Source organism: Podarcis cretensis (genome assembly GCF_951804945.1).
Source record: "Podarcis cretensis genome assembly, chromosome: Z".
Classification (NCBI taxonomy): domain Eukaryota; kingdom Metazoa; phylum Chordata; class Lepidosauria; order Squamata; family Lacertidae; genus Podarcis; species Podarcis cretensis.
Window position 1 is genome coordinate 30,349,350 of NC_137184.1, and position 16,590 is coordinate 30,365,939.

Below are 16,590 nucleotides of genomic sequence, written 5' to 3' on the forward strand. Positions count from 1 at the left end.
CGTGACATCGCTGCTCTGGCGAGCCAGAGCCGCACACGGAAACGCCGTTTACCTTCCCGCTGGTAAGCGGTCCCTATTTATCTACTTGCACCCGGAGGTGCTTTCGAACTGCTAGGTTGGCAGGCGCTGGGACCGAGCAGCGGGAGCGCACCCCGCCGCAGGGATTCGAACCGCCGACCTTGAAGCACTTATTAGATAGGGACATAGATAGCCTGTGGCCCTTCCGCTGTTGTTGGACTACAACTCCCATCAGTCCTGGTCATAGGCCATGCTGGCTGATGGGATTTGGAGTCCAACAAGATCTGAAGGGCAGATGATTGCCATCTCATCCCAAAATGGTATGAGGGCTAGTCAGCTTCTTTGTACACCTCATACTTTTCTTTAAACTTTTTGTATTACTGAAAAGAAGAAAGAAACAATGAATTACTAACGTTTAATCATTTTCACACACCAGCAGCAGAACTGGGTCAACTTTAGTGTAAAAGCAACCTGTTGGACCAGACCAAAGGTCCAACAGTCTGTGGCCACTGAGGAAAAGATCAGGTGCTTCTGGCAAGCTCACCACCAACCTCCTCAGCTTTTCCATATAGACACACGAGGGAAGAGGAAATTCAAGGCCAAATGGAGGTTCCATGTAGCTGTCATAGTCAACAGATGCTGATAAATACCCCCTCTCCCCTTTAATGCCATCTAAGTTAATGTGGCAGTGAAGTAAGAATAAATGTGTGCCCAAAAAGCCATTTTGTGATTGCTTCTACTCAAAAAGGGCAAGATCAGAAATTTGGAACAGGATGAGTTTTTCTAGTATTTGGTCTACATGACCAACATATGGCTTTTGCCATGTAGATCAGGATGATCGTACATCAGAGCTGATTTTATGGATTGTCCCTGCCCAACAGATGAGAAAATAAAGTTTGAGCCTTCCACAAAGATAACTAGGTGGATTTGCATCGCATGGTGGCTATTCGGGTAAACACCCTCATATGTTACAACCGGTACACTACCACAACAATGAATCGAAAATAAAAATATTAAAAAGAGGGACTTTCCTTCCAAGAATGAGGGATAAATTTGGCTTGGAACTATTCTGTTTTATCTAGTACTTCACTAAGGTACCTATACTGAGGTTTTGGTAATACCCAAACTTACTTTTATGTCAGATGGTTTAACTGATTAAAAAAGCAAAGTGAGACAGCTGCCTATTCCTGCATTGCAGGGAATTTGGACTAGAAGATCCTCAGGGTCCCTTCCAACTCCAGAATTCCATGATTCTATGAATGTAACAAGTAAGCTGACTAGAGAGCAGTGAAGGGAGGTGGAGAGGATCTATCTATCCCCACCTGCCCCCAGTTTTCAAGCTAGATTTAGCTAAGTGTATAAAGGGTTGGAGCCAAATCAATTTTTACTTTGTGGTAACAAACCTTTGTGCACTTAGCTGGGAGTAAGCTCCACTAAACAAAGCATGCAATATTTTGCAGACTGCTATGTAAATTTCATAAATATGCCGAACAGGACAATTTTATATGCCAACTAAGGTATGAAGAAACCATTTTATGTTGTCAAAGCAGTAATAAGTTTAAGTCTGATAAGAAAGTGTTGCATATGTTTATATTTTCCCCAAAATCTCCAGCGCCCCCACAAAAAGAACTAGGAAGAAGTCCCCCACCCTAAGCTTCAAATTTTCTGGAGGTTTTACATCCCTAGTTCAACAGCTTATTTCTTTGTACTGTGACAAAATGATTAGACTCATAAACCAAATTTTACTGTCAGACACAAAATAGACAACCTGAAGAAATATGCTGCCTTCCTTTTGCTTTGGTTATTCCACCAATGCATCCAGAATTTACGAACAAGAGCAAAGTCCCCTAAAACAAGAACATTTGGGGGGAGGGGGAGGGGAGGGGAGGAGGGAGGTCACTAGGAAGAAAGATCTTCATGCATAAACAAATCGCTTTCACAACTGCATTCAATTCTCAACTTTCACAACTTCAAATTTAAAGTCAATGCCAAGTCTCACGTTCCGAATTGCAAATTACTTTTCTAAATCACTTAGCATCTATCCTTGAAATTTCACACGTCAACAGCTCATTAATATCTACAGTAAATGTAGCTCTCTGAAAAAGAACCACATTTTTTTTCCAAAAACATTTTATTGAGACGGATAGCTAGCACCCAGAAACAGAGCCCCCTTCAATTACAATTTGGCAGAAGCTAACTTTGGTTTTAAAACATGACTACCGGAATTTATGGCCAGGCTGCAATGGAAGTGACTATTTTGAATAAGATTAGCTGTTCTTGATGGGGGATGCTTGGACAGTGTTTATAAATCAACAGAGGTGCTACTCAGTGGTTTATAATGGTCCACTTCAGACCATCTACCATCATCACATAAGCGGTATATTATGATAAACGCAAAACAGTGGCGGGAGATTAAAAGTAATAAGATCCACCCAGGGTAATGAATCCAGGCAGCACTGGCACACAAAGTACTTCAAAAGTTTCATTTGACTCACAGCTTCTCGCTGCCCCCCTCCCATTATGCTTTCTATCTAACTCCTATCAGAAAGGAGAGATTTAAAGTTTTCACAGCATAGCGAGGATCAGATTTACAAGTGGGACCAATATTCCATTCCTCCTTCTCGTATGCCATAACACCCAAGAATATTGTTTAGGATTTATGGATTTAAATTTTGAGGAGCAAATCCAAGTGGTAGTTTTCATCTTTTATTTCTCCAAATTTTAGTTTTATTTATTGATGGAGGCCTAACCCTGTCTTGCAAACGCTCTTAGAAGCAACAGATAGCTGTCCAGCAAGTATAAATGAAAGTGGGAAATGTGTTTTATGCAATTCGATCTGGAAGGACTCAAAACACATAGCTATTGTAATGGTAGGGGGAAACATCCCATTGTAAGCTGCATTTCAATAGAAGATGAGAATTATTAGATATGTTTTACTTACTCAAAGTGTTCAGGCAGTGCTTTAGACAGTTGACAATTCTTAATACATTTTTCCAGGTCCATTTCTCACTTACCGGGAGACTGGAAAACCACTTGTTCTGGATAGGGTTGCACTCCCTCTGAAGGAGCAAGAGTGTAGCTTGGGGGGTACTCCTGGATAAATCTTTGTCATTAGAGGCTCAAGTATCCTCTGTGGGTATGAGTGCATTTTACCAACTTAGAATGTTTCACTAGCTGTGACCATTCCTGGACAGGGATAGCCTGATCATTGTAGTTCGTGCGGTGGTAACCTCAAAGTTGGATTGCTGCAATGCATTTTACATGGGCCTGCCCTTCGGCCTGGTTTGAAAGCTCCAGCTGGAGCAGAATGTAGCATATGGATTGCTGATGGGGGCATCTGGCAAACAACATGTGACACTATTGTTAAAGCATCTGCACTGGCTGCCCATCTACTACTCAGCCGGCTTCAAGTTCCTTGTATCAATTTACAAAGCCCTAAACAAGTTATGCCTGAATCCTTATATCCCAGCTCAATCAAGGGATACGGGTGGCGCTGTGGTCCAAACCACTGAGCCTCTTGGACTTGCTGATCAGAAGGTTGGCAGTTCGAATCCACACAATGGGATGAGCTCTCATTGCTCTGTCCCAGCTCCTGCCAAACTAGCAGTTTGAAAGCGCACCAGTGCAAGTAGATAAAAAGGTACAACTGGAGTGGGAAATGCAGGCAATTAAGCCATCATATTTCCACAATAGTTAGCCGGTTTTTTACAGTAACCTTTAATAGTGTTTTTACTGTATGGCTTTATATGTACAATTGTTGTAAACAACTCTGATATTCTTTAGGAATAATGGTATATAAATAGATTTATTCACTGAAAAGACATCCACAGTTTTGAAATCAGAAGGCTATTTTAAGTGTATTCAAGAACATGTAAAATAGGGTTAGGTGCTGCCTATGTCAGAGCCTTCCTACCAATCCTCTGCCAGTCCCAATTCAGAGAAGGGTGATATTCAGTTGTTATTCCCTCACAGGCTAATACCATGACTAAGGAGAGATTTGCAGGCTCTCACACACTCTCCCGCAAATGTTCTCACTCCTGGAAGAGGTGAACAACTGACATATGAGAGTCCATGTTTTCCTACTTATTTATTTAAAGTATTTCTTATCCATCATTCATCACAAGGTTCCATACAACCAAGGAGATACTGAAAGGGGTGATGGAATCTCACCCAAAAGCTCCAGTGTAAACTGCAGAAAAGGGGGATACTTAAACTCATTCCAGGGGAATATGTCTCAGATAATATCATGTTGTTTAGTGATCACAACAAAAATAAAGGTAAAGGTAAGGGTACCCCTGCCCGTTTGGGCCAGTCTTGCCAGACTCTAGAGTTGTGCACTCATCTCACTCTATAGGCCGGGAGTCAGCGCTGTCCGCAGACACTTCCGGGTCACGTGGCCAGTGTGACAAGCTGCATCTGGCGAGCCAGCGCAGCACACGGAACACCGTTTACCTTCCCGCTGGTAAGTGGTCCCTATTTATCTACTTGCACTTAAGGGTGCTTTCGAACTGCTAGGTTGGCAGGCCCTGGGACCGAACGACGGGAGCGCACCCTGCTGCGGGGATTCAAACCGCCAACCATGCGATCGGCAAGTCCTAGGCGCTGAGGTTTTACCCACAGCGCCACCCGCGTCCCTACAGCAAAAATAAATGTCCCTAAAGGTGTCATACAACAGTTAATACAAGGTGAAACCACAATCTGTTATGCGCAAGAAGACAAACATTAAGTCCCACAACATGTAACAAAAGATGGCAATTAGTTAGAAGACTTACGAATCCACGTGGAGAACCCGCTGGCCACTTCTTGAACATGCGGCTGCTATGATAGATTCAGGCAAACCTGTAAGGGAGGGAGAAATGGGCACCACTGTTATACCAGACCAGCTGAGAGCTGCCCCTTCTGGCACATCCTCCCTACATTCAGAGGAAGGAATCACAAAGCTTTAAATGGGGGGGGAGGTTTTCCTAATATTTTAAAGTTCTCTTTTCCATTCCTGTTTACCTCATCTCCCCCACCTTTAGGCACACATTCCATCCAGGCAGAAGCACTCAGAAGACCACAGAGCAGGAGTGGGGAAGGGCGATGCATGGGGAAGTTGAGTCCCAAGGGCTATATAAAGCAGTCCAGAAGGTTGCATTTGGTCCCAGGGCTCAAGGTTCCTCACCCTTGTTCTATGTGCACACAACAGGGTTGCTTTTGCTTCTGCAATGTAATGGAAAGCGACACCAAAGCTGTCTATCACGTAAGACCATAAAGAAGACCAAGCCGAAACCTTGTAGATGAGCTTTACGCAAGTTCAGCAAAATGACTCCATAATAAGATCAGAAATCGGTATGAAACCAGGAAGCATTCTAATCTATTTCATATCTTCAGGTGCCCTTAAGGAAAAAATTCAGACTTTCAGCAACTTTTTAGTCATTTTTAAGGCCTACCATTTTGACAGATAGTGGAAGATTTAATCTCAGCTGGCAAAAGGGAGGGGGGAGTTATGAAGGTTCAATGCAAGTTCCCAACATCAATGGCTGTTTTGTTGTGATGGAACACCATTTTAACACTTGGGTTTTACCCCAGGGTGGGGAGGAGAAAAAGGATTGCTATGCTAGGAATAGATGAAAGTTTATTTTGCCTAGTAGACAATTCTGAAGGCATTGGGAGTTTCACACCACGGGCCAGGATCCTTTTTCCTTTAGCAGTGTTTCAAACTTACACAAGTGTCCCCAGTTCTATGAGCCAATTAGCATATTGATTTCCATTGAAGAAACACTATTGGAGCGAAGCTTCCAGCTACTTTCGTTGACACATTGCCGGTATCTCGGAATGGTGCATTGCAACAGACAACGCCTGTAGTTTATGCTTGTTTGGCTACGCGAGCTTTTCAAATACCTTTAAATCTTAAAGCAATGCATACCAAGATTTCAAAATCACCATCTGTAATCAAGTAACAACCACCTTGCATTTGCTACCTTTCATCCAGAAATCCCTATGAGCTATTTTACGGGTTTAATATAAAAGGCTTTTTGCTGTCAGATTTGAAAGTAATATTAATAAAATGTTAGCAGTTTATAATCTAGGAAATGAATGCTGGATGCAACTGTAAAGGAAAAGGAGGCAAAATTACCCTTTTCCAATTTGGTATGGGGCCACCTTCCAACTAAATTTGAGTTCGTCTAAAGAGCTTTGACTTAAAACATTACCAAGAAGCATTTTAAATATTTAGTGATGAGCTTGGAAGTTGCAGATTCAAAGTTTGATCAAGAGGAGAAGAGTTAGTCAATAATATCACTGGTATATTGTTTAAACAACTAATAATTCAGGCCTCAGATTGGTCTTATACATCACTCTACCATGCTGTCCTAACCAAAATGGCAGCCAACACTGCATGACTCAAACATATGATCATGGTACTGAAAACAAAGTTTATTAAATGCCCATATGCTGGTGCAGCAAGCTGCTCACCATGGACACGGCCTCTAGATGAACAGGAAAGGATTAAACAAACAGTGAATGTGGAAAAGGGGCAAAGGGTGCTTTTCCATATAGTGAGTGGGCAAGAAGATGCTATGGCTTTACTTAGCATGCCAGGTTCTCAACGTGCTGGGGCATGTCACCAGTGGTGGAAGCCCCAAAGATGCTGAGTCCTGACACTCACAGTGAGCCTGCCAGTCAGGAGCATCTTGAGCCAGAGACACCTAAACTGGGATTTCTGGAAGAACCAACTCCCTTTACACCAGAGGCCCCATGCACCCCAGTGCCTGCTTGCCAGCACAGACAATACAATGCAGGAGCTGACTGAGAGGTAACTGAGTGCTAGGCTGGAGGATTGCTCATCAGGAAGTGGGTGGAGCCTCAGAGGAGCATAGAAGGTCTGCTTGGAGCTGTCCAAGGTACTGCAACTCCAACCTGACCAAAAAAACCCAAAAAGCACCTGTTGTGGTCAGGGGTCACACTGACACCATACATCATCATCATCATTACTACTACTACAATTTATTACCCACCCTTCACCAGAAGATCCCAGGGCAGGTTACAACAATTAAAACACAACATTAATATTAAAGCATAATATAACACTATATGAACACAAATAAGGTGGGTCCAAAAAATACACATCTCAAGTGTCAAAAGCCAGGGTGAACAGGTGTGTCTTCAGCATTCACTGAAAGCTGTATAATGAAAGAGACAGATGCACCTGTGTGGGGAAGAAGTTCCACAGCTTAGGGGCTGCCACATAGAAGGCCCTTTCCCAGGTCACCACCCCCTGAGCTTCTGAGGACAGAGAAACTACCCTCTGCAGATCTTAGTGCCCAAGAGGATCTGTAGGGAAGATGATGCTCTTTCAAGTATTTGAGACATGAGTCATTTAGGGCTTTGCACACTAATGTGAGCACTAACTAACAACCAGTTAAAGCTCTGTTACACCATGATTTCCCCAGAAAACTGTAGTTTGTTAAGTGTGCTGAGAGTTGTTAGGGGGCCCTCATAAAGCTACAATTCCCAACATTCTTAACAAACTGCAGTTCCTAAGACCTCAGCCCTTTTCCACCTGAGTACTCCTTGTCTTGTCACCCTAGCAATGTGGGGGCCACTGCACTAAACACTCTTCCTGACCCACAGAGCTGTAATAGGGTGCCCCCATGCCAGGTTCAGTGCACACCAGGGCTGCCTCAGGGCATCAGATGTTATTTTCACAGCCCAAAAAGGCATTAAGATGCAGCATCTCCCACACTACAAAAGGTAGATTAAGAAAGGGGTCCTGCAGATGGGTAGTATGCCAAACAGAAAACTGGTTTACACAATGGACCCCCCTTCCCCCCAAAAAAGAAAACACTGACTGTGGCTCTGCAGGTGAGATATTCCTGCTAACTTTAGATAACTGACTTCTTTGCTGCTCTAATATGATTTAGTTCAGTAGAGTTGGCAGGGGTCACTATGGTCATCTAGTCCAACCCCCTACAATGCTGGAATCTTTTGCCCAACATGGGGCTCAAAATTCAACAGGGCACCTGGGACTGCACCTTTTTCCTTATAAATTCCTGCCCACAGCCATCCCTGGGTGGGTTCAAACCACCAACCTTAACAGCCAGGCACACTGAACCACGGTGCCACAGAGACATTTCTATTATTCTGTAACACAGGGTTGGCAAAACTGTGGCCCTCCAGATGTTGTTGGAATGCAACTCATATCCCCCCATATCATTAGTGCTGCTGGCGGGGGTTGAAGGAAGCTGGAACCTAGCAACATCTGAAGGGCCACAGCTTCCTCAACGCTTTTCTTATAAAATCTTCCTGGTGAGCCCTACAACAAAGTGGCAAATCTTTTTCAGGCCTCCAGGATTAATGCGTCTCAATTCTAGCTCAGGGATGGGGAAGTTGTGGCTCTCCAGATGTTGCTGGACTCCCATCAACCCCAGTCAGGATGCCCAGTGGCTAGGGCTGATGTGAGTTGTATTCCAGCAACAAATGAAGATCCACAGATTTCCTCACCCCTGCCAACCATCTCCACAGAGTTTTAGCTAACCTTGCATCACAAACAAGCAGAGCTAGAACTTAAGCCAATAACCTACTTCAGAAGCTCACAAATCTGTATAGCATTGAATAAAATAGCTGTATGACAATATGAAAAACAAGTTCACATCATCTAGTTTTGAGAGTTCCCCACCCCCCCACCCTGTGCCAGATGCTTAAATATTTGCTTGCGTAAAATGAAGCCCACTTGCTTACAAAAATTTGAACTATGAAAACATTACAGCAGGAACTGCATTATGATGAAACTGAGGAAGATCATGCGCCCAAATATTCAGTAGTAATCAAAACATTTAAGGTTGTGTATGTATGACAGAGAAAGTGTGTGTTTTGCAGGGAGCTAAAACCGGCGCCCCCAATGTTTCACTTTGTACCTCATCTTTTGGTTAGTTTTCCACAATAGATTTTTAAAACTGTATTAGTATCTGGAATTGATTTTTCTTAACACTATACTTACATAAGATAAACATAAAATAAAGTACTACCACCACTCCCGGCATATCGAACAATAAATAATAGATTCCCCTGACAGGACTTTGATGACTGGGCAAAGCCCAAATGCTTTCAGCCAAAATCATATGGAGCCATAAATCACTCTTTATTTTATAGAATATTTCAAAATGGATCCCTGCTTTCTACCTTGAAAGTCATTTCATGTGTTATTTATAACTAGAGAAGACTAGAAAAAGAAAAGAGGGGGGAAATGCATGGAACCAGGAAATTTACAGTGACTTTTTTTTTTTAAAAAAAAAAAAGAATCACTTCTTTTTCAGAGACAGAAAAAGAGGGGGGAATAGATTGACTTGGGCACAAAGAAAGAGAACCCAAACTCTTTTCAGAAGGGAATGTGCTTTATCTGATAACTTAACAGATTTGCGGTTTAGTTTTACTGGTTATAATGCTAGGACTCTTGTCCTCATTTCAAGCTCTGGTTCCTGTGCTGGAGAAGACGGTCAGATCAGGGTGAAGGGTAGGTGTAACCATGGACAGCTGGGGATGGACCCAGAGGAACAGAGCTGGTCATATCATAGTCCCAGAATATTAAGGAGTCATCAAGGGAGGAGGGCTCTGGGGAGGGATGCAGTGGGATGCCTTTTCCATACCCCGTTCTGTCTCCCTGTCTTCTACCTTGGTGCTTCGTGCACATCTTGTCAGCGGCTTTAAGGCCAGCTTCATCTCCGAATCTGGCTTTACCTTCAGAACTACCAGGGCCTGGCCCCAGCTTACTTTCCCAAGAGGAGCCTGCTGCCCCATCTGCTCCAGAAGTGTTGCTAATGCCTCTTCTGTCGTCTAGGTCATGGAGAAGTCAGAGTAAGCATGACCAGACAATGCAGGCTCAGCCTTCACCAAGGAGTGTTTGTTTGCTTGCCCAGTCCAAGGAACAGCCTGATTTGCAGCACCAAGTTGTGCCTGCCCCATTCCTATATGATGGAATTGCAGGGGACATGTCACTTACTGGATCAACATCTTAGCTTAACTGGCTTTGTATGGAACCTACTGTGTCTTCTAACTCTTGCTTCTTCTTCTTTTTTACTATGTACCAATTTCAGCAATTAGGAATTTATATGCAGTATTCATATCTACAATCTGAGTTCAAGTTCTTCATTCAGTGAGAACCCAGGACACAAGTGTTCCTCTTATACTACTTAAATTTCAGCAGTAACACAACAATGAATGCCATCACATATGCTGCCATTCTCTCACCCTTTCCGCATATTAACTCATTATTCACCATATGATATGGTGAATACTACCCAAAATTTCATGAGGGGGTTGTGTGATTTATTAATACCACAAGAAACAAACAATGCTAAAACCAAACAGGGAAAATACAGAATGAAGACAAGTCTTGCATTTTCAACCTACATCTCTAGAGTTTAAAAGTTTTGCACTCTCAGATTCCAAACTTAGCTCCCCAATGAGTCCCATCAAATTCTACTTAAAAGACTGCACTTAGGAATTACCTATTTATGTTCCAAAGTCAGCTAGTGTTGTGAGCTAGAACAGGAATGGGGAACCTCAAGTCTTAAGGTCCCAGTGCTGCTCCAGGCCACACACATACACTGAGCCACAACATTCATGAGCCCTGGCTTACACTCTCCTTGAATTTTTCTGCCTGGCTACAATGCATCCTTAGATCAGAGGGGGGATATGTGAATTTGTAGAAACTAACCTTCTGTACATAGGGAAATTTGCATTCACTGTTTTGCCTATTTTTGCCTCTGGGTCTGCCTACCCTCAGCACACAGCTCCTGAAAGGGAATGTTGCTCTCAGACTGAGAAAAAAGTTCCCTCTTTCTGAGCTACAATATCTGACAGTAGCATTCAATAGTGAAAAACACAAACACTTTCAGAAGCATGCAGCTGGAGCTAATCAGCCCACTGATCACAATATTAAAGGTAAAGGTAAAGGTACCCCTGCCCGTACGGGCCAGTCTTGACAGACTCTGGGGTTGTGCGCCCATCTCACTCAAGAGGCCAGGGGCCAGCGCTGTCCGGAGACACTTCCGGGTCACGTGGCCAGTGTGACATCGCTGCTCTGGCGAGCCAGAGCCGCACACGGAAACGCCGTTTACCTTCCCGCTGGTAAGCGGTCCCTATTTATCTACTTGCACCCGGAGGTGCTTTCGAACTGCTAGGTTGGCAGGCGCTGGGACCGAACAGCGGGAGCGCACCCCGCCGCAGGGATTCGAACCGCCGACCTTTCGATCGGCAAGCCCTAGGCGCTGAGGCTTTAACCCACAGCGCCACCCGCAATATTACCTTGTATTTAAATACAATATTACCTTGTATTTAAGCCATAGGCGACAAGGAACTGAGTGAAGGCAACTGTATGAAATTCCATATATAAGAGTGAAAGGGCTGGGAGGGAAGGGGCAGAACATTACCTCCCTCCTCTGCAACAAACAAGAAACACAGAGGGCAGTCAGGGGGCAGAATTCTCCATCCATCCTCTGCCAGTCCCCAGCAAACTAGTTTATACATACAGCGATACCTTGGTTTACGAACTTAATCCGTTCCGGAAGTCCGTTCTTAAACCAAAGAGTTCTTAAATCAAGGTGTGCTTTCCCATAGCAGCAGGGGGCTCAATTTACAAATGGAACACACATGACAAGAAGCGGAACATGTTCTTATTCCAAGGCAAAGTTCACAAACCAAAACACCTACTTCCGGGATTGCAGCGTTCTTAATCCAAGTTGTTCATAAACTAAGCTGTTCTTAAACCAAGGTACCACTGTATTTCGCAGGCTAGTTACTTCTGGCAGCTTATTCACAAGTCTGTACTAATACAAGCATCCTTATTTAAACTGGAGTAACAAGAACTTTGGTGGTACCAATGTACCACCAAGGTAAAGAGGGCCACATTTCCTAGCAGGCAACCTTCTGGGGGCCACATGTCAGTGGTGGGTGAGGCAACATATCTGACTCTTATCTTTACACTATAGGCTACATTCCAACTACACAAAAGTCAGAGGCTTCTACATGTACATCTCTCCATATGTAAAGGAGGCATTCCCTGGGGAGAGTTCTGAGGGTCAGAGAGAAAGGCTTGGAGGTGCCAGACGAAGGCTTCTCGTTGGCACTGTTTACTTTCTGCCAGGAGCCGAGGACTGGGTAGGAGGCAAAGCTCAACTGTGATGCTGCTGTTAGTAAACAAAGTCCTAAACAACTTGGGATTATATTTAATGTTCATCATACTCAGAGCAGACACACAGAAATTTATGAACAGGACTAACTTTGGTCCATTAATTTCAATGGGTTCACTCCACGTAGAACTTAACTGGATACAACCAGTGCGGCTGAAGGACCTGAGAAAACGCTGGTCTAATGCCAATGTTTTGTCCCAGAGATGAGGAACTTGTGGCCCTCCAGATGTTGTTGGACTACAACTCCCATCATCCTTGACTACTGGTCACAGAGGAACATTTGGAAGGCTGTATTCACTTTCCTAGGCTAAAGTTCTCCAGTGCTGACCTAGGCGAATGGTGGGCTCTCCCCCACAGAAATATTCGGGGAAAGCTAGAGCATCCCCAAATGACGGCTGTCTGACTTCTGGATTTCCTGTACCGAGCAGGGAGCTGGACTAGACGGCATGCAAGGTCTCTTCTGTGTCATTTATCTCCCAACTTCAGACCCAAATTCATAAAATGGGAAGCATTATGACCAAGCTACCTACCAACCACACAGGACTATTTGGAAGGTGAGGAAAAGTCCGTTGTGGAACATTATTTTAAATACATTCACATACAGCAGTTATTTGATATACACAGAGCACAAGTCTTAACAGAACGTCTCCATCCAAACACACACACACACACACACACACAAAATTAAATGCATTATGGCATTAGCTTTCATGGACTGAATATTATTGTTGCTACTCATTAATCACCTTCCACATTATGAGGCACAAAAATTTTATGAGGCACAAAAATAACAGAAGATGAAAAAAAGAAACAATACAAAGTGGACACCTATAGCAGATACCTATTCATCCAGCTGAGAAAGCTTGTCAGAGCAAAAACGTCTTCAATTGTTTCCAGAAAGTGCAGATGGGAGGCACCTGTCATATCTCAACAGGAATGTCATGCCACAGAACAGGGCAACCACAGTGAAAGCCCTGCTCCATGTTACTGTGGAGTGGGCTTCCAATATCTTTGAAACTTGAAAGAGAAGCTCTCCTGAAGACTGCAGTGGCTTACCAGGTACATAAGGGACAATGCATTCTCTCAAGATCCAACAGAGAATCTTAAATGAATAAGAAGCCAGGGTGAGAGGAAGGAGATTGTTAGGGTCTGATGCACAAGCAGCTGTGATACAGAAGAAAAATACATATGGGGAGGGGGCCAGGGGAGAAGTGAACACAAGGTGAAGCTACATCCTTCATACACAACCTCTGGCCGTGTTAACTGGGATTCATAGAAGCATAAAATCGTTGAGTTAGAAGGCATCAAGAGGGCAATCTAGTCCAACCCCCTGCAATACAGAAATCTTTTTGCCCAATATGGGGCTCAGATCTACAAACTTGAGATTAAGAGTCTCATGTACTACTGGGGTTGCCACTTTTACTTCTGGCATGCCTCCTATGCAATGTTACAACAATCAGAATTTCAGCTGGTGAAAACTTTTCCATCACTTCATCTGCAGGCTAGGAAAAAGCTTCACCTGCTTTTACTCATAACAAGACTTGGAGGCCTTGCAAAAAGGGAGGTGGACAACACTAGCTCAAAACCTTGATTGTCTGTAGAATGTGTGGGTACATGGAAGCAAGCAGCTTGTTTTCAGCTTCAGTTTCCTCTTTGTAAAGACAACCACAAAAGCCCAGATGGTTGGTGGAGGTACCCTGGGTGAGAGGCAGGGAAGCAAAGAACTCCCAGGGTGAAAGACTGGGAGAAGAAGAAAAAGCTCCAAGTGAGAGCTGGGAGGCTACACCACCTTCTGTGTGAGACAAAGGTTAAATGTTGCTTTTGAGGGAAGACTCTGCATTTTCTTTTCTCTGTCTAGGTTTTTATTTATATTGGTTTCTTTTTGCTTTATTGCATCATGAAAAGGTTTTCTAAAACCCTATTTAGAAACACACACAACCACAACCAAACCTCAAAAACAATAATTACCTTGTGAAAGTGAACACAAGGACTTCATTGCACAACTCATAAGGTGGTGTGCAAATTGTTATTTTTACTAATAATAATTATACTATATTAAACATAGGAATTATACCAATTAAGAGCTGTTTGGCAGTGAGGAGTCTGCCTCAAGCAATGGCTGTCTTTTGCTGGAGGTGTTTAAGCAGAGGCTGGCTGGCCATCTGTAAGAGATGCTGTAGTTAAATGCCTGCATCAAGCAGAGGTTGGACTAGAGACCTCTAAGGTCCCTTCCAATACCATGATTCTATGAGGTGGCCTTAACAACACAGTAAGCCACAGTTTGTCACAAACTATGGTTTAATTGTGAGAGTGACTCCCTGTGCGGCTCTACGACTGCATTTTTATATTGTGAACTGCGCTGTGATCTGCGAATGAAGAGTGGTATTTAATAAAATTTATTCATTAAACAAATTTAATAATTTCACAAACAAGCCAATACTATGGCTTGCCATGTCACCTGAACGCTGACCGCAAGCCAAAAACAAACCAAGGTTTATTCTCAGATACTCCTATCTGATTGTTCCTTTGGGATGAAGGGTGGGGCATAAATTGGATAAGTAACAATAATGATATCAAACAGGCAGGAAAGCTGAAGTATTTGAGAAGCCCTATATTTAATGAACAAAGGGCTTTCCCTGAATCTACCAAAGCCGATTACATGAGCAGTGGAGCAGACCCCCTCAGGAGATGGTGGACTCTCCTTGGAGGTTTTCAAGCAGAGGTTAGATGGTCATAGAGGCTTTACAGTATTTCAGATTCATGCGCTGCAGAGGGTTGGACTGGATGACCCTCAGAGTTCCTTCAACTTTAAAATCCTGTGAACAGGCATTTCTTAAAATAAGTTACTGTGTTTTTAGGAAGGTGGGGCTGCAATCCTAACCCCACTTACCTTGGAGCGAGCCTCCACTAGTTGCCCTTACTTCTGAATAGGCAGCACCATTGGGAAAGGGGTGTGAGGTAGGGAAAAGGCAGGGGGCAACGGAGGGCAGGTAAAATGGGGCCGGGGTCTCCCCTGTGCGCCTCATTCCTGCTGCCCCAAAGCCCATCTCTCCTCCATACTCACTCCAGCTTCTCACTTCCCAAAGACCGGCCACCCGTCTGATTCCCACGTTACATATACACGCGCGTAACCCTACCCACCCCGCCCTTACCCGTTCCTATGACCACCACATCAAACTCCGAGGGCAGGTTATCCGCCATCTTGGGAGGGGGAAAGCGGTCGCTGTCATACGGCAACGCCCCGCCCCTCCGCCCTGCTTGCGTGTCAGCTCCTGGCGGAAGTGAAGCTGCGAGCTAGCTTCGGGCACCGGACGCTAAGGAGCGGGTGTTGTTGGCGGGGGTGGCGGTGCATTGTGGGTGATGTAGTCGTCCGGCTAGGCTCACGAAACACCGTTTTACCTGGTAAAAAAAACCTCTCTCCCAGGTAAAGGGAGGGAGAGAGGCGGGAACTATTATTTATTAAATGTAAATGTTCACCTGAAGAGCACAGGGAGCTTTACAGTATAAAAACAACACCATACTAAGGTAACGAAACAAAACAAAAAAAACCAATAACACTATGAAATGTCATGAATTAATGTGGCGCCAGATACTCTGGCCTCCAAATCCCATCAGCCGCCCCCGGGATGGTCAATGGGCAGGGATGATGGGAGTTGTAGTCCTGCAACGTCTGGCGGGAACTTTTTTTGCATACAGTACTTACCTATATGGACGCAGGTGGCGCTGTGGGTTAAAGCCTCAGCGCCTAGGACTTGCCGATCGAAAGGTCGGCGGTTCGAATCCCTGCGGCGGGGTGCGCTCCCGCTGCTCGGTCCCAGCGCCTGCCAACCTAGCAGTTCGAAAGCACCTCCGGGTGCAAGTAGATAAATAGGGACCGCTTACCAGCGGGAAGGTAAATGGCGTTTCCGTGTGCGGCTCTGGCTCGCCAGAGCAGCGATGTCACGCTGGCCACGTGACCCGGAAGTGTCTCCGGACAGCGCTGGCCCCTGGCCTCTTAAGTGAGATGGGCGCACAACCCCAGAGTCTGTCAAGACTGGCCCGTACGGGCAGGGGTACCTTTACCTTTTACCTTTTCTATTTATTTCCCTATACAAGTCGCTGTGAATTGTTTTTGTAAAAAAGAAGCAGCTAATAACATTAATAATGGCCAGCGTGACATCGCTGCTCTGGCCAGAGCCAGAGCCAGAGCCGCACACGGAAACGCCGTTTACCTTCCCGCTGGTAAGCGGTCCCTATTTATCTACTTGCAACCGGAGGTGCTTTCAAACTGCTAGGTTGGCAGGCGCTGGGACCGAGCAGCGGGAGCGCACCCCGCCGCAGGGATTCGAACCGCCGACCTTTCAATCGGCAAGTCCTAGGCGCTGAGGCTTTAACCCACAGCGCCACCTGCGTCCCCAGGGAA

General features: G+C 44.6%; 1 protein-coding gene across 1 annotated transcript in view; it reads right to left on the reverse strand.

Moving 5' to 3' along the window:
* CHM (CHM Rab escort protein) overlaps positions 1 to 15,455 on the reverse strand; it is a 69,206-nt gene extending 53,751 nt beyond the window's left edge. Inside the window, exons 1-2 of the mRNA XM_079961690.1 lie at positions 15,341 to 15,455; positions 4,791 to 4,857 (exon numbers count right to left, since the gene is read on the reverse strand). Of these exons, the coding sequence (XP_079817816.1) occupies positions 4,791 to 4,857; positions 15,341 to 15,389 (116 nt within the window). The 5' untranslated portion in view covers positions 15,390 to 15,455. The remainder of the gene's footprint in view (positions 1 to 4,790; positions 4,858 to 15,340) is intronic.
* Between the last annotated feature and the right edge of the window lie 1,135 nt (positions 15,456 to 16,590).